The 24,016-nt window shown below is 36.1% G+C and overlaps 2 protein-coding genes across 2 annotated transcripts in view; both read left to right on the forward strand.

Annotated features, from left to right (window-relative positions):
- The window catches only part of ATM (Serine/Threonine-kinase ATM-like protein), a 58,602-nt gene extending 42,932 nt beyond the window's left edge, over positions 1 to 15,670 (forward strand). The window contains exons 47-79 of the mRNA XM_087320518.1: positions 28 to 132; positions 230 to 316; positions 411 to 713; positions 807 to 925; positions 5,395 to 5,461; positions 6,196 to 6,270; positions 6,354 to 6,449; positions 6,917 to 7,081; positions 7,173 to 7,295; positions 8,307 to 8,458; positions 8,546 to 8,750; positions 8,850 to 8,897; positions 9,252 to 9,299; positions 9,385 to 9,468; positions 9,562 to 9,645; positions 9,744 to 9,824; positions 10,125 to 10,211; positions 10,287 to 10,349; positions 10,417 to 10,557; positions 10,688 to 10,744; positions 10,846 to 10,905; positions 10,969 to 11,063; positions 11,152 to 11,260; positions 11,391 to 11,480; positions 11,894 to 11,973; positions 12,107 to 12,185; positions 12,346 to 12,392; positions 12,468 to 12,567; positions 12,714 to 12,845; positions 13,693 to 13,827; positions 13,934 to 13,999; positions 14,072 to 14,230; positions 14,801 to 15,670. Coding sequence (XP_087176644.1) covers positions 28 to 132; positions 230 to 316; positions 411 to 713; positions 807 to 925; positions 5,395 to 5,461; positions 6,196 to 6,270; positions 6,354 to 6,449; positions 6,917 to 7,081; positions 7,173 to 7,295; positions 8,307 to 8,458; positions 8,546 to 8,750; positions 8,850 to 8,897; positions 9,252 to 9,299; positions 9,385 to 9,468; positions 9,562 to 9,645; positions 9,744 to 9,824; positions 10,125 to 10,211; positions 10,287 to 10,349; positions 10,417 to 10,557; positions 10,688 to 10,744; positions 10,846 to 10,905; positions 10,969 to 11,063; positions 11,152 to 11,260; positions 11,391 to 11,480; positions 11,894 to 11,973; positions 12,107 to 12,185; positions 12,346 to 12,392; positions 12,468 to 12,567; positions 12,714 to 12,845; positions 13,693 to 13,827; positions 13,934 to 13,999; positions 14,072 to 14,230; positions 14,801 to 14,878 — 3,420 coding nt within the window. The 3' untranslated portion in view covers positions 14,879 to 15,670. The remainder of the gene's footprint in view (positions 1 to 27; positions 133 to 229; positions 317 to 410; positions 714 to 806; positions 926 to 5,394; positions 5,462 to 6,195; positions 6,271 to 6,353; positions 6,450 to 6,916; positions 7,082 to 7,172; positions 7,296 to 8,306; positions 8,459 to 8,545; positions 8,751 to 8,849; positions 8,898 to 9,251; positions 9,300 to 9,384; positions 9,469 to 9,561; positions 9,646 to 9,743; positions 9,825 to 10,124; positions 10,212 to 10,286; positions 10,350 to 10,416; positions 10,558 to 10,687; positions 10,745 to 10,845; positions 10,906 to 10,968; positions 11,064 to 11,151; positions 11,261 to 11,390; positions 11,481 to 11,893; positions 11,974 to 12,106; positions 12,186 to 12,345; positions 12,393 to 12,467; positions 12,568 to 12,713; positions 12,846 to 13,692; positions 13,828 to 13,933; positions 14,000 to 14,071; positions 14,231 to 14,800) is intronic.
- A 4,323-nt stretch (positions 15,671 to 19,993) lies between these two features.
- On the forward strand, positions 19,994 to 23,657 carry LOC147864583 (uncharacterized). Its single transcript, XM_087320598.1, has 3 exons — positions 19,994 to 21,004; positions 22,888 to 23,313; positions 23,451 to 23,657. Exons 1-3 carry the CDS (start codon positions 20,243 to 20,245, stop codon positions 23,529 to 23,531), a joined length of 1,269 nt encoding a protein of 422 aa, XP_087176724.1. The 5' UTR covers positions 19,994 to 20,242; the 3' UTR covers positions 23,532 to 23,657.
- The last annotated feature ends 359 nt before the right edge of the window (positions 23,658 to 24,016 follow it).

Genomic DNA, 24,016 nt, shown 5'->3' on the forward strand with positions numbered 1-24,016 from the left:
TGTTCTATATTGTGGTATTCTATGCAGAAATGTGGAGCATACTTCACTTCAGCTCTCTATATTGAGCATTGGTGTGAGGGAAAATATGGAAGACTCAGTCTCGGAGAGCCAGATTTTTCAGATGATGAAGAGGTGAATTATTCTTCTACCATGTTGTATTATGACTTTTGCTTCGGACCAGTGTTTTATCAATTTGTTTATCTTGCCGCTGTTGATGATTATTTGACAGCTTCCTATCCATGTGGAACTTCTGTTGGAGGTTTATTCTAGAATCAATGAACCTGATGGTGTGTATGGTGTAGTTCAATCACATAAGGTTTGTTATGTTTCCGATGACAAATAAAGATTTATGGAATCAGATATACCCAGAAGTTGATGATTCAACTCTGTACTACTCTGTTTTTCAACAGCTTATGCCACAAGTACTAATATACGAACATGAGGGGAATTGGAGTAAAGCGGTTGAAGGCTATGATCTTCTTCTTAGAAATAAAGATTTTGTGAGCTCAGCAAAAATGAAATCTACGGCTTCAAATACATTCCTCGTAGCAGAAATGGAAGCTGTTGCTTCCCCCAATCAATTTGAATATAATAAAAGTTTGATGAGGTCTTTGCAACAGACAGGTTGTGATCATATTTTGAAGATGTATTGTAAAGGGCTATCTATGGAAAGAGAAACCCTGGAAAGAAACGTTGAATTTCAAGAACTACAGGTGAGAAATCAAATGCTCATGTGTGTTTATGATATGTTTGACCTTTTTTTGATGTTGAGATGATTTAAGTCCCAATGTAATTTTTTTTTACAGTACGAGTCTGCTTGGAGAGCTGGCAAATGGAACTTATACAGTATATTTCCAAAGATAGAAATTGAGTTCAATGCTCCGGAATATCCAGGAAGGATAAACTTCCATGCAAATTTATACTGGTTTGCAGCTAACTACAATCATTGTTCTATTTAATCTATTCACATTAATTACAACCTCTTATTACATCTCGTGTGTTCATAAGAGTGTAGATTACTGACATCTCAGTCCGTCATGCCTGCTCATGTAATGGCACTTAAGTTTTCCTGTAGTTTGTATAATTAACAGCAAGCAAGCAAAGACTTGGTCCTTCTTTGTGGATAGGTACAATATCAATCATCATCCACTCAGTGGGTAACATCAAACAAGGTGTGCAATAATTCTTCCACGCAGAGTGTGGAGTCATGAGTATATATAAAATGCTCAGGCTGAATCCCCAAGTGATCAACTGCTCGTCCATTTTGTAATCATGAAGTGGCATAGGAAACCATGTCCCTGGTGAATAAGTGAAGGAGATGGGGCAGGGTGTAGGGTGCAGGGTTTATGGTACTGGTGGCTGGTCTGGGATGTGATAAAATTTTCCTGCATACCTAGCCATGCATTGTGATTATGATATAAGGTAGGTATAGAGGTCTCTCTCAAGCACTTCCATGGTGTTCAGAGCTATCTCAAACTTTCATGTGGCTATTTCCATTATAGATAACTAACTCTTAATAGATTATGTGTTTTTCCAATATCCATATTCTCTATTGTCTGTCTCTACATCCCTAGGGGCTCTGTTTCAGTGTAGTCCTTGGATGCACCATCTCTCACCACATCCCAGAGGATGGATTCATGAAATGCGCTGGATTGAGATGCAACATTGGATGGAGCTGCATCTCATCAGGTGTGTGGTTGTGCCTTTCGACCAGACGATATGTCCATTATGTCATACATAACCAGAGTCTGAGGAGCTGTGTATGCCACTGCACAGTTTATAATGAAGACTTCTACAGTCAAAGATCCCCATGATTCGTATGGATCAATGATCAATGAAGAGTTTCTATTCCCCAGCCTCCGAGAAGCATAGTAGAATAGCCATGGATTATCTTCTTAGGGCTTTTTTTTACTAGAGACCCCTAGATTTAGAGAGTTGCTATTGGGGAGTGGATAGCCAATGCCTCTACAATGGCAGATTTTAGACTTCTTCGGAAAACCGTTCAAAGAGACCTCGAGAAAGCTCAACCAACACTTATTGGATGGTTATTGTTTGACTGTGAAATTCATTTTGCTTATCCCAGATGCTAACGGTTTATATTATCACATGGAAGATGTGGCCTGCAGTGGAGGATATATTCATTGGCCAAGATCGGGGACAATCTCATGGACGAAATTTGTTGAGAATCAAGCTCAACTTGTGTGAACATGTGCTTATTCTGAAAAGGATGATGTGTGAAAAAGTGTGTGAGCACACTTTATTGTACTCCGTGTAGAGTGTGTGTGAGCACACTTTATTGTAATACGTGTAGTTGTCGAGTGTTAATGTGGTCAAAGAATATTAGATATTCTTATGACAAAATCGTACTCAAGTGGATATCTTGGTTAGATTCCACCAGCACATTTAATATGGTAGTCCCTTGAGGACTACATGAAGGGTGTATTGCATGTCCCAACTATCACAAAGAATTTGGTCTCAGTTGGCCAAATTGTCGAACAAGGAATGCAAGTGTGATTCAACCAAGAAGGTTGCTTCATCGAGGATAAGGGCCAACTTATCGCTCATGCAAGAAGAGAAGGTCGTATGTTTATTCTTGATGCGATTGAGGTGAACACAGCAATGTATGCAAAGGGACTCAAGGCTGAATCTGATATTGAGTTGTGGCACAAAAGGGTTGACCATGTAAACCTCGGTAAACTCCGATCAATGCAAACAAAAAGGGCTGTGCAGGGATTGCCACGATTTACTTAGAAACATTCTGATAATGTATGTGAGGCGTGCTAGCTAGGCAAGCAACATAGGCATCCATTCCTAAGCGAAATAAATGTGAGTAAAGGCTTCTTGGACGTCATCCACTCAGATGTATGGGGCCCAGCTCAAACAACGACAATTGGTGGGTGTAGGTACTTCGTTACCTTCATTGACGACTATTCGCGGCATACATTATTTTCTGAAGTTGCTTTTAGAGAAGTTCGAGATGAAGGATCTGAATGACTTACATTATTTTCTCGGCATCGTGATCATTCAAACTCTAGAAGGGTTCCTACTCTCACAACAACACTATGTGCTGAACTTGCTTTACAAGTTCGGAATGACCGAGTGTAAGTCCATCTCGACACCGCTTGATCGAAATATGAAGTGAACTGCAGATCTTGGAAAATTCTGTGAGCCGACACAATATCACCAAATCATCGGGAGTCTTATCTACTTAACTATCACCCTACCAGACCTCAACTATCCGGTCGGGGTTATTAGCCAGTTCATGGAAACCCCCTGCGACACTCACATGGATTGTGCTAAACGAGTGTTACGTTATATTAGTGGAACACTTGATTATGGTATCTTCTATAAACGTGGAGTACCACTTTGACTAGAAGGCTTCACGGATGCTGATTGCGCGGGCAATGCATCCGATAGGTGATCCACTTCGGGATTTATGTTTTCACTCGGTAGTGGAGCAATCTCTTGGAGCAGCAAGAAACAACCAATAGTCGCTCTATCAAACAGTAAGGCGGAGTATAGGGTTGCAATTGTAGCTGCTTGTGAAGCTGTATGGCTTAAAAGATTGCTGAAAAATGAAAGACCTCAATGAATTGGTGAACATGCCAATACTGATCCGCTGCAATAATCTCAGCAGCATCCAGTTTCGCAAAGAATCTGGTGTTTCACGCCTGGACTAAGCACATCGAGGTGCATTATCATTACATCCGTGAGCACATAATGACCGGTGACATTGACCTCCAATACGTTGGCACCAATAGGCAGGTGGCTGATATTTTCACTAAGGCACTAGGTCTCGACAAGCTACGACAATTCTCAGTGGATCTAGGCCTTAGACCACTCGATATGTTGAGCTTGGGGGAGTGTACAAGTACAAAGATGAAGGAAAACATGGAGCATCAGCACCATACAAGAGGAAGAGTGAGACCGGCATCGGAAAAGTAAGGTCGGCACATCTTAGAGGAAGACTTTCCAAAGCCCAGAATTTTTGAAGTTAGAGATAAACCCGACCCTGTAGGCACCCTTGACAACCTCGAAATTTTGGATCGGGAAGATTGACATTGCTAGATCAAGATCGAGTATATAGGAACAATGGGAAAACCACGGTCTAGTAGTCCGACCAACTGCAGTCGGGTCTCAACTACACCAAGACAACCAAGCTTAAGAGGACACACAATTGACCTTGAGGGGGCATGTTGAGAATCAAGGTCAACTTGTGTGAAAATGTGCTTATGAAGAAAAGGACGATGTATGAAAAAGTTTGTGAGCACACTTTATTGTAGTCCGTGTAGTTGTCGAGTGTGTGTGAGCACACTTTATCGTAATCCGTGTAGTTTGTCGAGTGTGGTCAAAGAATATTAGATATTCTTATGACAAAATAGTACTGAAGTGGATATCTTGGTTAGATTCCACCAACTCATTTTATATGGCAGTTCCTTGAGGACTTTTATATAAAACCCCCTTTGCCCATTCTGTTTTGTTGATGATCTTAATTTAATTAATATAACTCTCTTAAGTGCATAAGCTGTCATCCCCCTACTGTGTGTTTTCTTATTTTTTGGTTATTCTCTCTGATTCCTTCTCTTGCTTATACACTCACTCTCTCACACACACACTACGCTTCTGAATACTCAACTCTACTAGAGTTAGATTCTTTACAAATTTGATGGCTTATGAGAGCTTTTATGAGCTGATCTACTTACTCTCTACCTGACCTAGATATGTGTTCCTTTTGTACCTTGTATTGTTCACTTTAATTGTACCCATGGTTCCTATATTGTAATTGGATCTCAGGCTAGTTATATACAGAAGTTATCTAGTCTATGATATAGATGTTACCTATATTCACATGGACATTTTAACGTAGCACTTCTCTCTTTTCCTTTTGATGGTTCAGTTCTTTTTTGAAGATCTTAATATAATAGCTCATTTTATTTCATTTCATTTAGCTTGGCTGTGGTATGGCCATCTATCCTACCAATATCCTTGTAATTGTCTGTTATGATTCACAGATTTTGAAAGGACTCGTTGTTGACTGTTACCCGTAAGAATATACGGGGAGGCATAAGGGTAGGTGTAATGATGTGGTTAATGTATATGTGTAAAGTAAATGAGTGTGTGAGAATGAGTGTGTATGGACACATGCACAATTATGTGCATGTGTACAAGAATGTGTAACGGTCTTATTTATAATGGTCGTGTAACCGTTACATTGGATGTATTATATAAACCCCTTATGGGCATGTAATGAATATACATTTTTTCCCTCTCACATTTGTGTCATTTTCTATTTGTCTTTCTCTCTAGCTCTCTCTTTATCGTAACCCCCTTGGGAGGGGGGTGAAGCCACCCCCAACAACACTGACAGAGAAAAAGAGTTTGTTTTTTTTGCAGCTGCTTGCGTTCATTATATGATGGAGATCGTGAACTATTCTCTTCTCAAACAAAGCTTGCCAAACAGGTTGCATGTTTGCTGCTAACAAGCAATGGCATTTCTATTGTTGTATGTTATTTTTTATAGGGTATACAACAGGCATATTAGCATCATTGCCAAACTGAATGAGTTTATATGATTCGTCATTCTGTAGTTTTGAAGCACCATGTCCGACTAATGAGCTTATATGAGTCATGATTCTGGGTTTATCACATCTAGCAAGAAATTGCTGGCATGCATTTAATCTTCAATATATTTCATGCACTATCAATGAGTGCAGCCAACAGTACATTGTATCCAGTGTCATGTACATCCTCATACAGACGAGGCTGTAATGCTTTCAGTGATCTGCCTCATGAATCTATTGAATGGGTGTAGGAACAATTGCTAGTATTGTCTGCAGTGTCATGTACATCCTCATATAGAGAGGCCATAGCACTTTCAATTATCCACCTGATGACTCTATTGAACGGCATAGGAACAATTTGTAATAACATTACCATCTGAAGCATCTCGAATTCAATTTTCTCAATAGTGCCGTACAATAGTCTTCTCTTTTTCAAAAGAGCTTATCTCATAAACTGGATATTGATTGCTTGAAACCTTTTAGATTAGCATTCTATATCAGTTGTCAAATGAAACTAAAACAAGAATTAAATAAACATGAAAATGGAAAGCAAGTTGGCTATTCTGCAGCATTCTTCAATATTTCCTTGTGTGATTTGCCAGATAAATGAAAAAGGTTTTCCGGGTTTATGCAGGAACTTGTTAGACTTATTTCTCTTACTAGTCTTGAAAGTGCTTCAAACATATTTCCTTCTATAATAAAACTCCAGGTGTGGTAATAATTAGGTTTGTCAATTGAGATTTGAATCTCTTCAGACAGATATTTGATTGCCAGGATGTTTTGATTGTGCAGATATTGGATTGTCTTTGCAAGTCATGGGGTTTGCGCTGGAACCATTTGGAAGAAAGTGGAAAGGTCATTGGACCTTATATTCCGTCGATTGACCAAGTAAAACATACGTCATGTATCGTTTTTTGTAACCTTTAGGTAGGAACGTTTGTGTCTGGTTTTTCCCGTAAGGGTCCTTCCAAAGAGATTGATACAGGAGCGAGGCATTAGCGCCTTCCAAAGAGAGTAATGAATAGGTCCAGGAGCTGGCATATACAGATGCAAATTTAGAAAGTATAATGTTTTCTTTGTTCAGTTAGAAGCAAGAACATACACATTTGCTGTGCGTACTGGCATTTACAGATACAAATTTAGACAAGGGGGAGCATGTTCTAGACTTGGTGAAATAGTCATTAGTGGTGGGTGTGATAAAAATAGAAAAAAGTAACTCCGGGTACATCCATGTTTGAATCTTGACATATCTGGGGCTGGTAATAATGCTTGCAAGTTATAGTGATGCTTTTAAGAGAAAAAATCTGTGACATTTCTCTGATGAATGATAGGTCTTCTTTCTTTCTTTCTGGTAGATGATTACCATTGATCAGGATTGGAAAAATAGGCTCAGCCAAATGCAGCATCAATTTGATTTGTTTGAGCCTTTTGTAACATTTCGTAAAGTGTTGCATCAAGTTCTTGGATGTGAAGAATCCATTCCTCATCAGATCTTTGAATTTGCAACTTTTGCACGGAAGGTTGTGCTGCACTTTTGGGGGCTCTGTTGCTTTAATCTGCATATACCTTGCTTAATGATGAAACTTATTCTCATAAAATCTTCTGCTGAAGGCTGGAAGAATCAACCAAGCTGCTGCTGCCATTTATGAGCTTAAGCAGTATTATAAGATGAGGAAAAGTGGGACTAACAGCATCACTGGACTTGAGAAGATCAGCATGCCAGCATCAGCTAAGGTAAATAATTGAACCAAAAGGCTTTAATGTCTTAATGTTTGACTTTACCTACACAACGACATTTTCTTGGTGTTATGAACTAGAAAAGGAATAGAAAGTCTTAAATACCTGGTTTACGTATCAGAAATGCCAGTCTTACTTTCAGCACCACAATTATTAACCATGGATTTGAAAACGCAGTTTCACTTCTAGTGTTGATTGAAGGTTGTCTTAAATTGTCAAGATTTCTAGCTTGAAGAGAGTTCTTTTTGACAAGTTTATAAATATCATATTGTAGTATATGCATATTTATTCCGATCAAGATTTCTGGCATAAAGGGAGTTTTGCAGATACTAATATTTGATGAATGATTTTTTTTGACAAATTTGTAAATACCATATCACAGTATATGAACATTTATTTAAGATTTGAATTATCATGAGTAAACAATTTTTGTATTGTGTATACATCTGGAACTTTTTGAGCATCCTTAAGGGATTATTAGTTGCTTTATTTATAATTGCAGTATTCATTTTCCCTAGAAAAATGCTTCTGATATGGTGAAAATTTTCAGGACCTTATTTAATCACTCAGGGATTTGAAAATCTTTATCTTTTATGAAAACCAACATATGAGGCTCTCTGAAGTCTTATAGCAGATCTCAGGCTAACTATTATAGGAACAAGAGACGACGACAAAAGAGGGATAGCTAGGGAGTTTAAATCCTTGTGACAAGGGCCAAAAAAAGTAAACTTTTGTTGAATTTGTGTTGGGACTTCTGGGGTTTTGTATTAGGTGAAAGAAAACTAATGCGTAAGAATATGCTTAATTGTAGTATTAAGAATTAAGTGGACCATGGGTATAGTTGAGAAAACGAAGAGTGGATATTTTATTTGTTACGCACTATGTGTATTGTGGTCTGGCTGCAGCCTGTGATAGCACTAGTCCTTCGTGTTGATGTATAAGTTCTTATGAACCTATTCATGAATAATTGTTACTGTGAATATTCATGAAAGTTTTGAATAAATTCAGGTGCAAGAAGCAAAAATATTATGGGCTCAGGGTCATCATGAAATTGCAGTGAACTTGCTGAAATATGTAATCAATCATTGTAATGTTCATGAGGATTCTGCAAGTGTATATTGCCTTGCAGGAAAGTGGCTTGCAAGTACACACTCTGACAGGTTCTGGAACGTTTTTATCATTTTAATCCTTGTAATTTCTGTTAGGTTTACAACTTGTGGTAAATCACAACTATCTTGAACTCGCAGTGCTCGGATAATTCTAACACAGTACCTACACAAAGCTGTGAAAATTTCTGAGAGAGGCTCAAATAAGAATTTATCAAAATTTGTAGAGGAAAAATCACGTGCATGTTACCGTTTGGCACATTATTCTGACTCTCTTTACAGAAGCTACAAGGAACGCCTGAATTCAAGTGAATGGCAAAATGCACTAAGATTGAGGAAACATAGGGTATTTTCGATTACATTTCTTTCACTTCTTGTAGATAAGAATAATGGTCTATATTTTCCTGTCGTTTCTTGTAACTTCTATATCCTCACTTCTGTACAGGAGAAAGAAGTAGAAGTGTTATGCCGAAAGCTGAAAGATGCGTGGAAGGTACAAATTCTTTAACCAATGCTGTGAAGTTACTTTATTTATCATAGCTTGTAGAATGGATCCTTTTCTTAGTTAATGTTAAGAATAGTAATGTTTGACATAGGTTTTCCTTTTTATTCAAATGTGTATCAATAATCCCATTTGTACATTTTTGGGGTCAGTATATGAAAAGAAAATAATGTGCAAGAAAAATTGTATACATGTAGCATTATCTTTGGTACATTGTATGGGTTGGGTTTCCTCTAGGTCAACGACAATGCTATTAATGTATCAAATATGAAAGATTCTTGAGGTAGTTTCATAATTCATATAACGAAAATTTTGATAATTCATAGTGAATATTTTATCTAGCAGACATTGGAGAAGAAAGACTCGATGAAAAAAGGAACCATGAACGTTGAGGTACTCTTCCTTTCTTAAAAGAATATCTATATTGTTTGTTCTTAAATCAACCTGACTTATTTGGTTGCCTACCTGAAATGTAAAGGATGAGAGGATTGATTATGCAAAGAAGGTTGCAGAGCTGCAAAAACAACTAGCCATGGATAATGAGGAAGCTCAACGTCTACAGGTTTGTATATTGAGTTTTGCTAAGTACTTACTATATTCTTTCTTCTTTGTGCATAAATTAAATATGTATACCATCATGAAATATATTTTGCAGAGTGATAAAGATTCATTTCTGAAGATAGCTTTGGATAGTTATCGTTGTTGCCTAGCAACTGGAGATAAATATGATTTAAGAGTGGTAGATGCCTTTGCTTCAGCTGTACCCATATGCAGAAGTTCTTTTACAATAAAATGGGCCGTTTCATGAAAACAGTTTTTACATGGTATGGTCTGCAGGTTTTCAAAATCACATCCCTTTGGTTCGATTTGTCAGGACAAAAAGAAGTTATTAATTCAATGCTTGAGGTAGTAAAAGAGGTGAGAAAGCACCATTCAATTCAGTGTAGTTGTACTTTTTCTTTCTCCAGTGGATGAAGAATTAGAATTTTATAATCATGCTATTTAGTGAAGAGTTTTGTTTTGCAATTTACTCAAGAGCTGCCAAATGAACTATTGAGCTGTACGATGGAAAGGTTATTCAGTTATCATATTAGTCCATCAAGTTTTAAAGAGTGATGTACACAGTAAAATGAAATAAAATCATTAAAATTGTATCGTGCTGATAAACATGTTCAAATTAAAATATATTTCGATGTACCCTACGCTTAATTTTTATAGGTGAAGTCACATAAGTTCTTACCTCTTGTGTATCAAATCGCTTCACGCTTGGGTTCCTTGAAAGATGTAAAAGAACCAAGCTTCCAGGTGCTTCATATTCTCAAATATAATCATAAAAGGAGACGCTCAAAAATAAATTAACAGAAAAATATGTAATTTCAGTATGCCCTAACATCCCTGGTTAGAAAAATGGCAGTTGAACATCCGTACCATACAATATATCAGGTAAGCAATCATGAAATTTGTGTTGGAGGGAGGAAATAGAAATAACAATTGATACAAAATGTTTTAGTTACTAGCTCTTGCAAATGGTGATCGTGTCAAGGATAAGCAGAGGAGCAAGACAGCATTTATCATAGATCTTGACAAGAAACAGGCGGCAGAGGCATTATTGAATACCCTTATGTCAGAGAAAAAGCAAATCATTTTGCAGGTTCTGGCATATTTTTGCACTCTTTGTTTTCATCATCTTATCTTACAGAAATGTTTTGGGGTATAGTTTCTATTTGCATACATTGAATGCAAGAGAGTTTTTACAATGAGGCCCCACTATTTGATTTCAGATGAAACAATTGGTGGAAATTTACATTAAACTTGCAGAGATTGAGGTGAAAAAGGAAGTATGTTTGATATTCTCTTCTTGTCGTTCTGTTGGCGTATGAAATAGGTTTACCTTTGAAATTCATAGATTAAATATAAAGTTTTCACCTTTAATGTTCAGGATATGAATAAGAAGCTAACACTCCCACGTGATATAAGGAGTGTACGTCAGTTGGAACTGGTAATTCTTGTTTTTACCTAAAAATTTTGAATCGTCACATTAGTGAGAGTATTTTTTCTCCAGGTTCCAGTCATCACTGCCTCGCTTCCAATTTCACCAGATGCAACATATCCAGAAGGATCTTTTCCCTACTTCAAGGGATTATCAGATCGGGTTACGTAAGCATGATATGTCTAGTTGAACCTCTTGATCAGTCAAATTCTCAGATGTCTTATCTATTTAAGTAGGTTTGTACTTATTTCACAGGGTTATGATGGGAATTAATGCACCCAAAGTTGTTGAGTGCCTTGGATCTGATGGCAATTACTATCGACAATTAGCAAAGTCAGGGAATGATGATTTACGCCAAGATGCGGTACAGACTGAGCACTGCTTAGACAATCCAGTTTATTACTAATAATAATTGGGTGGAGGGAAAAGAACTTTCGGCTGGCAGAAACATTATGTCTGATGTAATTGCCCATGACATTCTTTCCATTTTGTAGGTCATGGAACAACTATTTAGTTTAGTTAATAGTCTTCTACAACATCATCCTGATACTCAAAAGAGGAGACTTGGTATAAGAACATACAAGGTATTGTTGAATTACTTTAAAGAAATTTAATTCTTGGCTTCTTCTTAGAAGAATCTAATCACATATGTCCTGTTTTTTAAGGTTTTGTGTTTCATAGTCCTGTGTCTTCCTTGTCAGTACTCAATAACATGAAAAAGATGAAGAGACAATGTAAACAAAATATATGCATTTTTTATTTACATGAAGGTAAAAACTTCCGAAATTAATTTTGAGGAATTCATTGTATCATTCCCTAAGAATTTCAATGTATATGTATGCATTTAAAAGGTGGGTATATTTCATCTATGATTATTGTGCCCTAAAACTTAATGAATGCAGTTCTTCTCCTTTGCTCAATATCAACCAGAAATAAATAAACTTATGATTCTGATGCATGCTACCTATAGTAACACTTTGCCCTCTCCTCCCATCAGGTCATTCCTTTTACTCCGAGTGCAGGTGTCTTAGAATGGGTTGATGGTACAATGCCTCTTGGAGAGTATTTGCTGGGCAGGTTTAGAACTATTTGTTGCTTTTTTTTTCCTTGTCTCATTTAGACAATGTACAGAAGCAACAAAGTAAGGTAACATTTGTAAAAAAATCGGTTTGGCCTTTCGATCGCAACTAATAGCTGCTCATTTTAGCAGTAATCGAATTGGCGGTGCGCATGCTCGTTACAGGCAAGCAGATTGGACATTTCCAAAGTGCAGAGCACATATGTTTGATGTATGATTAATTATTTGCTATACATGGAATCAATGCTTTTCAAAGGCTTAAATTTTCTCATGAGAATTTTCAGGGTCGAGTAATTTGAAAACAAAGAAGACCTTATGTTTTTGGTTCTATAGAATTGTGTACTAAGAGTGTATATTTGTAACTGCAACAGCAACAAGACAAACGGAATGCATTTCAACTGGTTTGTCAAAATTTCCGGTAGGTCTAGTTTCTTAGATGATTTTTATTTCTGGCTTCAAATATCCTGATACAGACCAATATATGTTACTCCAGCCCAGTTTTCCACTACTTTTTCCTTGAGAAGTTCTCTCATCCTGCAGAATGGTTTAATAAGAGGCTTGCATACACACGAAGTGTTGCTGCAAGTTCTATGGTACATATTGCAATTTTTTATTGTGTATATATTTGAAATCCTTTCTCAGAGCATGTATCATGAGGGGAGCTCTGTGACTTTAAGCTTTTGTGTACGAATTCATGTGTCTCAGTATTTTCTACCAACCAAATTACAAATTTTCGCAGGTGGGTTATATAGTGGGTCTTGGTGATAGGCATGCTATGAACATATTGATTGATCAACAAACTGCAGAAGTTGTGCATATTGATCTGGGTGTCGCTTTTGAGCAGGGATTAATGTTGAAGATGCCAGAAAGGGTATGTGCATTCAGAACTTGTCTATTTGAGGCGGGAACCAATAGTTGTAGTCTAGACATTCTGTTAGATTTAAAGTAAATAGAAGAATGAGGTGTAAAGACATTTCTGTGTATAATATTACTGTATTAAGCAGAGTACGATGAAACCCGAGAAAACACATACTGTTTGAAGGAGAAGGTATCAATAATAGTTCTCACATGAAAACACAGTGGTTACATTTTCAAAATAATTGTGGTTTCTCTTTTTCTATTTTATTTTTTCTTTGAGAATCCTTTTGATGTACTACATTCAGACTTGGGGTTACTTTGCAAAGGATGAGTCTTTTTTGTCATATAGTCAATACACAGCACAGCTAGCGTTAGTAATAGGTTAACTAGAGAAGTTCAGTTTCGTCAGATCAGTTTGCCACATTTGCACTCTTGCTACTTCAGTTTGTCTGGTGTTATACCGCGTATGGAACAGGCTACATGTGAAGCCGAGAATTGGAAATAATGGAGGGAAATTTTCAGATGCTGTAAACGTTCTAAGACTGTCCTTGTTCATGATCAAAGCATGTCAATGATAAAGGCTTTTATGTTCTAAGAATTCTTGCACTTTGAAAGGTTATTATAGAAATTACCTTTTTCAGCATGGGATATATTCTTGACCTTTCTTTCTTTTTATGTTCTGGTAGCTTTGGCGTTATTATATTGACTGTAAATGAAATTTGTTATGGCTTATATTCACAGGGGTTATTTATGCTAAAACTTTCTTAGGTTTTCTTGATGTGTTTCAACTTTCACAGGGCATATGTGAACTTCTGCAATGTAACTTGGACTCATAGAATTTCTTGGATCATATGGAACAGGTTCCCTTCAGGCTTACAAGAGACATAGTTGATGGGATGGGTGTAACTGGAGTGGAAGGTGTTTTCAGAAAGTGTTGTGAAGAAGCTCTCTTTGTCATGAGAACGAACAAGGATGCGCTACTTACAATCATTGAGGTGGGAAGTTTTAGAAATGCAATACAAATCTAGATTCGACCATTATTCCTATTTATTCATCTTGCATCAGGTCATTATTTGATTTTGTAGATGTCATTTTGACTAGGTCTTCATACATGATCCTCTGTATAAATGGGCACTATCCCCACTTAAGGCTCTCCAAAGACAAAAGGTTAATGTATTCCTTTTTCTTTTCTGGGAGATACTAACAGGTAACTGTATACTAAGAAATGGTGTTTCCCAGGACATGATCGACCTTGTTGAAACAAAGGATGAGAATGCCGAGACGGACAACGAAGGAGAAGCTAATGAGGGAAACAGGGATGCAGCTCGAGCATTGATGCGAGTCAAACAGAAATTGGATGGTTATGAATGTGGTGACATAAGGAGTGTTCAGGGTCAGGTAAAAGTGGGCCTAATTCTTGTATCTATGGTTAGTCTATAACGAATAATTATATTCACTATCTGTTACATTTGATAATAAGTGTTGTTAAATGCTAGTGTTATCTGTACCAAAGCTCTGCGAATGAAACTATATGTGGTAAGGTCTGTATCAGACCTACTTGCTGGACAAAAAGAAGCTGATGTGGACTTGATCATTGGAGGATAAAATGGAAAGAGATAGCCGACATTTTGGCTGTGCAAGTTGGCCAAAAATAAGAATCCACGTAGACATGTCATGAGATTACCCCACATAGGATTTGAACTCCAGCACATCATCCATCTGCTTGGGCATCCACTCACATGGAAACATATGATCTTGCGTACTTCTAATGTGGCCAGAAGTCTGAACCCAGTCTGAAGTCATATTATAATAGCTCTGTTTAGCTTAAATAAATCATGTTTGCAATACTCCAAAACAAATGCAAATTGTTATACAGGTTCTGTAATGTTTGAATCCTAAAACCTTTATTTGCCTACCGTTTTGTTGGTAAAATCCATTTTCCTAAAAAGGTTTTGTTACATTTTGCAGGTACAACAGCTTATTCAAGATGCTCAGGATTCAGATAAACTCTGCCAGATGTTTCCTGGATGGGGAGCTTGGTTGTAACAGAAAGAGAAAGTTGGAAACTTTGGACTTAAATGCTTATTGCTAGGGAAGGAGTAATTCTCAGATGTCTTGGTGATAGAATGTAATGATGGCCCTCATGTTAACATGAGGTATGGCTGTATTTCTGAATGAAAACAGATCTTTTGGAGGTTCATGCTCATGGCACTCAGGCTTTGATGTGTGCATCATTTTTAGGAGAAAGTTGATAAAGCAATACGAAGATTATTGTTGCCGTCTGGGTCAAATGAAATACTGATTTATGTTATTCCGAGAACTTGCATCATTGGAGCAGTGGCATAAAATAAAAGAATGTCAAAATGATCAACCTCGAGTTACAGTCACCAGGGCACATTGTATCTGGACTGGGTGTGCAGTGGTTGTGACTGCTGTTTTTTTTTAAATATTTTCCAATGGCCTATTTTTTTCCTATCATATTAACAATCTGGACAGTCGATCAAGTGTCCCTGGACAAAATCTCGTACCTGGTAGATGCGGAGTGGCTCTGCAGAAACTGCCAAAATGTATATACACCACTTTCTAATCTGTTAAATAATGCATCCTTGTAATCTTCCTGTAAAGTCTTAGCACTTTCATGCTCTATGAACGTGTGTTTTCAGAAGAAAGGGTTTTAATATATGGTAGTGCAGGTATTAAGAAATCATTAGCGTTTTACTTGGTTTAACTAAGTTGTTGCGGAGAAAAGGATTATTAGCAATCTTCTAAACCAAAAGATCAGGGCTCGTAAAAGATAGTCTTTATCATTTATCACACAAACAAATTGGTATTTTTTTTCTTGTTTGTAGAAGAGTTCCTTGATATTCAGAAAGGATGAAAGTACATATGGTATCTGAATTTTAATGATAATAGAATTTTCTTACACGTAGGGAATTCCAAGTCTAGTTAAACAATTTATTGAATTTCTCAAGCTTCCAAATTCATCATTTGATTTGATAGGACTATATAATAGTTGATAGTAGATACCAATAGTGATTACAATTTTCAATGCATGTTTGAAGTCAAGTGTATATAGAATCAGATAGATAATGGTAGCTTTGTAGTGTTTGTGGTTTAATAGGTGTTTGGTTTGGGATTCCAAAAACTATTATTTCAGCCAGTTAAGTATTAGAATTCCTGATTGTGATGATGGGTAGAGGTTCTCTTCTCAAGTTGGAGAAGAGGTATAATGTTGTAGCTTTATGCATCATCAACGATGCATAGTTGTATTCTCAAAACCTCAAAGCTATTATTTTCGTGTAATGCTAAGACATATTTATCCATACACATGAAATTTGGCATGGCATAAAGATTTATCATGAGTGGATGGGAGTGCATCATATCATACTAAAATTACAAGTTTTTAAAATTATGCAACATCAATCAAACCTATTCATCGTCTAAGACTTGATCTCACATTGTTAAGCATGAGTTTTACCATCACATGATGATGTTTATGTATTTGGATGTAAGAATTTGTATTTCTATATTATCAATTAATATATTTTGTGAATGGTATTTCATAAAAATTATTGTCAAATTCTGCATTATCAATATGTTGGAATTTGATTTATGAAATGATGAACCTAAGGAAAGGTGATCTTGGGAAAAAATGGAATGAGTATCTTTTCCCCATTATGTACCATCTATAAGATGTCTTATTATGAATCGGAAAATTGTGAAATCATTAATCTTGTATAAGTTGTAATATAATGAATTGATTATGTAACTTTATACAATTTATACATGAGCTTGTCCCTTCATTTTTATTTAACATTGAGACATTGAAAGATTGATGTACGTTCTCATAATTATAGGAAAACTTGACCCGACCTTGTAGATCATATACAATGTTAGTTTGAACATGTCGTGTGGGGTGTGGATTCTAGATGGTCAATGCTTTGTTTGGAAGACGGTGGATTGGCACAATCAAATGATATATAATGATTGAAGGTACCAAGTCATGTGTGAGCCACAAAGGAGGGGAGGTACGTGAATTACATGCCACGAATTAATATGAAAAAGGCCAAAATAAAGTTAAATAATGTAAATTATCTACAATGATTGGAGTTACCTCTAGAATCACATGATAGCCTCTACAGGTAGATATGAGGTTATGATAGGAAGAAGTTTTTAAAGCAAAAAGAAGCACATTGCAAGATCTCATCACATATCAAAGAATTATCCATCATAAATTGGCATAACCCATGGGAATCAAATAGGAGTGGCTTGCCAAGCTCTATTGTTATATAATATATTATTATTCAATCACATTCATAAGAAGGTTTAGCTTTGATACTTATAGATGCACTTTTTTATCTCGTCAAGGTGCCTTCAATAGATTAGGCAATTACAACTTGTAAACCTTAAAAGATGTTATCATTTATAAGTTATAGTATCATGTAACTTAAGTATGCACATTATGTTAGTACAACAAGTGAAAACATTTGGACAATTCTGGTAGTCGACTAATCTATTGGCATAGGCATATGTCAAATGAGAGGAAACACTTGTTCCACTTAGACCTACATTTCCTTTGCATTTTTGTCAACAATTTTGAAAGACCTTATGCAAGTGGTTGGCTTGAAATCCAAACCCTTTTTTGTTATTATTATTAATATTAGGCATATTGAATGGGGGGGACTCATTCCGATCAAAATTTATATGTTTCCTTTGCGTTTCTATGGACATTGTTGAAAGGCCTTGGACAAGTGGCTGGTCATGAAATTCGAAACTTGGTCCAATGCCAATTTTTTGACACTTGAAGTATTGAGAGGCAGGAAACTCATTCTTGAAACTTATATAACTTAGGTAGTTCAGTAGGCTATATTTAAGTAATTAAGGATTTCCGTATTTCGAGTTGATCCATCGGCTCTAAAGTACGATATAGCATCTTGTCAGAAAGAGTAGATTATATGCCCACTTTGAAGTTAATCCTTGAAAAAAGTAACATCAACGATGCACATTTTTGTACCATATTGCGATGCCATGACTCTTTACCCAAACTTGATAAGCTCAACAATTGGTATTCCACATCAACAATCTAAATCGTACACGTGTTTAACATCAATGTCTTATCCTATGGTTCTTGTCACTTATTTCCATCCCAAAATCTTATGGGTTCAACATGTCATAATATCAAAAAACATGTCGAATCCACAACTCGCATCAATATTATATTGTAAGATGCTTTCCAAACCTTACATCAATCAAATTTATAATAGTGCTTACATTTACATAAAGATGAAATTTCTAGCCATCGCAAACTAAAAAAGTGCAAATAACTTTCACAACCTTTGGCATGCTAGTAAGTTTCTAACAATAAGTAAATGAATAGCTACTTACAAATTCAAGTGTTAGGTAGTACAACATAAGATAATTGAATGTTGAACACCTACATGATAAAACAACCTATTTGGGTGGACATTTGTTTAAGTATTCTTTACATTTCCATTGGTGCATAAATAGCCCCCTTGTTTCTCCATTGATGGAATATGACAACTACAACACTTAATCGAGCATGACAATGGTGATACCATCCGAAAGGATAGATTATTATGTTGAGATGACATCATACAATAACATGGATAGTCAAACTATAATATACTAAATTTACAATGGATAAAATTTAGTTTTGAAGCAGAGGAGTAGGCAAAGGGGTATATGAGTAACCACAATGACTTAGAATGGAACATTTCTGTTTGAATCAGGTATCTATCTAGATATATCTATCTAGATATGGATGGATGTTTGCCCCCCCTACCCCCATCATTGTTTCTAAATCAATATCCCGATTTCTTTGTTGCGTCTTCCCCTCAAGTATAAAAAAACTGTGAATTCATTCCATTCTATCCATATCTAACGAATCATTACAATCCACCGATCCATTTGGTTGATTGGATAGATGAATCCCCGGGTGTAAGCTTCGACAATTGGCTATCCAAAGTGAGGATCCCAAATGGCATGAGCAATTGGTCTCACGTGTAGTGGGTCCCGTACCCATGCCTCGAAGTTACCCTGCCAAGCTACATGAAATAGATTCCCGGAGGTCCATAAAAAGATGATAGCTAGTTGCGCGAAATGGGAAGTGCTACATATAAACCTTGCTAAGATTAGAACATGTTAGGTACCCTGTAGATGTGGTGTAAACATAAGGTAATGAGGTAAGAATATCATTTGGAGAATGTGAAAAGGGTGTGAAATTGAGGGGAGGTTGATAAAGATATAACTACACACAGTGTCTCTAGGAGGGCATTTTATATTTTGATCCACTAGGAAAACCCACCACATGTGATTTGTGCAATTGTGTGTTGAAGACAACTTAGATGTTTGGATGTGGGAAGACAAAGCAACTTATGACAAAAAGGAAAATCAAGCCCATGATTTGTGAGAGGGGAGTGTGTCTACATGGAGTATTCCACGTATTGAACAAAATGTCTAAACCAATAGTAAATTAGATAAAGAAAATAATTTAAAACAAATGCACGTAATTCATATGGACACATAACATTATTAGGGCAAGTACAATCACACCTCATATTTATTTGTAGGCAAATTACATATCTGGATACGGAGAGTCCGTAGGAAGAAAGCAAAGAAAAGGATGATAGAAAGAAATGTTGATTAACACCTTTCAAGAGGCCAAAATGGTCTATGAGGTCAAGAGAGAGATAACGAAAATGTTGATTAAAATGTTGACTTAGAGAAATTGATGATAAAAAAGATTTCAAATGTAAGTGTGGTTGTTCGTGGAGAGTAGTAATTTGTAAAAAGGAGGCATTTCATTATGTTTTTCCTAGGGGATAAGGAAGCATTAAAGGGCCACCGTCTTAAGATGTGAAAATCTAAAAAATCTACTAGTAACATGGCATCGGTAAAATCTCCAACCAACATCAAACCTCAACAAAGTTGAAGTACTAGGAGATGTAAATGAAGAGGAAAAGATATGATGATGATGATGGATTAAAAGAGAAAGAGAGAAAGGGAATGATTGCGATTCATTTATGAATACGAGGAGATGTTTGAACTTTGATTGGCTCGCTCCCTCACACGCTCTCTCTCTCTCTCTCTCTCTCTCTCTCTCTCTCTCTCTTCTTACATAAATACGAGGACCCAAATGCATAGATCCCCATGCAAACATCATAATTCCACTTTCTTTGTCTCTTGAACAAGCGAAGAACAATTTACGTGATACATATTGTTTTAGTCTCATAAGCCATGCACGAGTGGTGGTGTTCTTAGGGACATTATATTTAATACACCACTTCTTCTTCTTCTTCTTCTTCATGGATCACCCTAATGTAAACTTTCCATATGGGTAACATTTTATGACACTCAAAACCCAATATTATTTGTAGTAACTATCTAGGCATGGACAGGATGAGGAACAACATTAATAGTGTTGTTGAATTAGAGGGAGTGGTATTGTATGAGACCCCTAATTATATCATTAACCCTCCAACTCCCACTTCTACCCCAAACATTAATATCACCACCACCTCCATTGCACAATGTACTCATCCTTCCTCCATTAATCCTACTCGTGATATAGTTACTCATACCCCAACTACTAGTAACCCTCATGGTTTAAGCATATATGGTGTCACTAAGCTTGATGCCTTAATTACCACCAATCCCATATCTACTACTCGTTTATCTCCCTTATCTCAAAGATTGCATGAGCATGATTGTGAAGTTGATAATCAAATCATGAATACTGGCACAACAACTACCACATTCCCACACATTGTCGCCAACGTTGATGTTGCATGCACCCCATTTGTTTCTCGACATAATGATATTCATGCAAGGGGTCATCTATTGAGAAACCATGCCCATCATGATCCTGAGTCAATGATTAATTGTGAAAATATACTGAGTACTAATCATACCCAAACATCATCAACAATTACATCTTTGAGGCCTCCTCCCTATCCCCATGATAAAATTAACATTGTCGTCTCTAGTGCAACCTCTACTCAAGCAACAAATGTAATATCGAATACTCCCCTTCGCAAAGGTACGGCATCATATCGTCAAACTCATATAAATTCCGAGAGGCAACGTCGCAAAGCTATGTCCAACCTCTTCACCACCTTGTACTCACTCATCCCCTTCCAAAATGTCCTCAAGGTAACCTTCTCATCACTACTTAGATATCTTCTTAGTTTATATCATGTATTAGCATTCATTTCAAAAAAGTATACTCATTAATGATGAAAAAATGTAGTTTAGAATAGTCATTAGCAAAGAAGAGACAATCAAAATCGTTGATTATTATACATAAACTAATTCAATGTAAACCATCCTTTACGTTGAGGGAAGCTTAATTATTTATTTTTTGCTAGCACTCTTCATTAGATTCTACATGAAAATTGGCTCACGTAAAATGTAACAAACGCCATTAGGAATTAACAAAGAGCCCAAGGTTCATTCACACATTATGGTTAGCCTCCCCAACAACATGTTACTTGTAGCATGTCCTGTCCTTGTATGTATGTATATTGTGTGTGCTTATAATTAAGTTGTATTCATTCACTCACATGCAATAATGCATGCAATACTCGCTAAACCCCATCATCAACGTAAAAGTCATCTCAAACGTGTTTATGGTCATGCTTCCCTGATTATGAAGTCCAAACATGTAAATAGTTCAAAATAACTACTAATTACTTTATAATTACATCTCAATCTTTGCTCATTAGCTAACCAAGCTGCCATCAAATGAGAAGTAAGCATAACAATACAAACATGAACATAATACAACAAGGATCAATATTTAATAACTCTTTGAATGCTAATTAGGCTGTCATTTTTCCTCATATTTAGAATGTCGCGTCATATTCAGAAATGTCACCATATAGTTATCATAATTATATTGAAGAATGGTGAATGTTAACGATCATTAACTTTGTTCAAATTGTTTATTGATAGTGGTACATGCCATTTTATTTTGTTGTTTCCTAAACATATTCTATATCTACATAAATTAGTTTGATTATAATCTTCCCTATCATGCACGCACTCTAATTATGCATTGTAGTTTCCTTAGGATACAAGGTTAGAACTTAGAATATTTAACTTGGGGTATTCATAGTATAGAAGCTAAAACATGCAAACATACAGTTTAAGTTCAAAATATAAGTGTGAGAACATTGAAAATGTGTGTAACCATTGAAATAGAGTTTATTATACATTTGTGCTATGAGTTGTTGTAGATCAGAGTCATTAATGCGTTTGCACCTTCACGATATCATGAATCATGATAAAACCAAATTAACTTTCTCTTTCTATAAAGTACTTGAGCATGTGATTAATGAGGTTCTTGATTTCTATGCAATTATATTTTCTTTGTACTTTGAACAAACGGTCATTCCAAATGCCTCTTTTACAAGAGAAACACATTAATGGATAAACCTCATAGCATCACTTCGAAATGTGCTATAAAGTTAATTAGGCCAACTTTTCTTGATCTAAATCACCTTCTTAAAAGTTCAAAACATGAACGATCGACCCTAATCTTGGCTCAGAAAATCGAAGCGGGAAGTGGCCGAATGAAAAAAGCGTTTGATTTCATTAAATCCGCTTTCAAAAGAGAGAAAGTCGGGTATATACGGGAACCGACTCCTTGTTGTTTTTGCAACCATAGGAACTGCCATGAATGTAGGAGACTACCCTAGGTATAAATCAATTATGCAATGAAAAAACAAAGAGCAACATTTGACGTCTGCAATTTACTCCCAATCTTATGTAATGATTGTGGCATAACTTGGCATTTAGTTAACGGATTCCTATTTTGCAAAATTATAGATCTCGTTAACTTAAACTTAAACTTTACAATTAAGATCATTGTCATATACATCATTCTCTTCATTCTATGAATGCAACATAGTCTAGCAAGTTGATTTGTGAGACATACAATTAATTAGAGGCATTGGAATTTGTATCTTTATAGCCATGAAATTGATCAATTGGAGCTATTCATGACTAAATCAATTGTGAATATGTTTGTGCAGCCAGATAGATGCACGATTGTCAACTATGTCATCAATTATGTGGAACATTTACAAGAAAAGATAAACGATCTAGGAAAGGTGAAATCTACACTAGAATTGGACATGGAGAGTCGACAAAAATATGGTCCTATAACCTATAGATCGGAAGCTATCCCTCAACGTGATAAGAATATTCACAAAGTTAATCAAAATGAAGGACATGATCATCTTAAGAGAAAAGAGTGTCGTAGTGGAATTCAACTTCCGATCAATGCGAGCGTGAGGTACTGGGGTACTATGGACATTTTCATCACTTTAAGTTGTCCGAAAAGGAGAGGTGTTTGGTCGGATGTACTTGGCTTGCTAGAAGAAACCTTTGCACTTGATGTGCAAAGTGCCACGTTTTCCTCTACATCAGATGTATGCTTGCACTCCATATATGCCAAGGTATGAGTTTGACAACATTTGAAATAATGAAATTGGGCCTCTTGTAATATGTCGTAGTCATTCATTATATTATTAATCTCAATGCTTCATTAAATACGTTATTGAGATTCTAACAACATAACATGATTCAAACACAGGTAATCCATGTTGATAAAAAATTATCAATTGAAGAGCTACAAATAGCCATTATGGACTTCTTGCATATGCATTTCAAGTAACAATATAAATATAGAGGTTTACCAATTTGTACTCCAGCATAACTTGTGAATTTCATCACCTTATAACTCTTCATTTATGTATTATCTTCTACCTTTAATATCAATGTGACTAAAATGTTGTGTGTGTTTTTGCCCAATGTTTTGAAATAGTTTTACACAATCTATGAATGCTCGATAATGAAATTAAATGTTCTATCATAAGCTTACCAAATTTGAACATTATTGAGTATAGACTAAACGTTAGTTTGTATACGATTCTCCTTGTATTAGAAATTATAGTAGGATTCTCTATCAATAAGTTTTGCCTTCTTTAAACTTGTATGTAATAAGTCGACACTATGTTGTATCTGTTGTTGAAACTAGTACATCACCTTTTCCATTCAACATTTTAACTACATAAACACAATGACATAGTGATAAAGTTTGAACTTAACAACATTGATCTCAAGTTCCGAAAAAAGGGGTTTGACATTCCATAAATGTGA

This window comes from Azolla caroliniana, unplaced genomic scaffold, assembly GCF_043228905.1.
Source record: "Azolla caroliniana isolate FFs.n. ecotype wild unplaced genomic scaffold, voAzoCaro1.0.p SCAF_5, whole genome shotgun sequence".
NCBI lineage: Eukaryota > Viridiplantae > Streptophyta > Polypodiopsida > Salviniales > Salviniaceae > Azolla > Azolla caroliniana.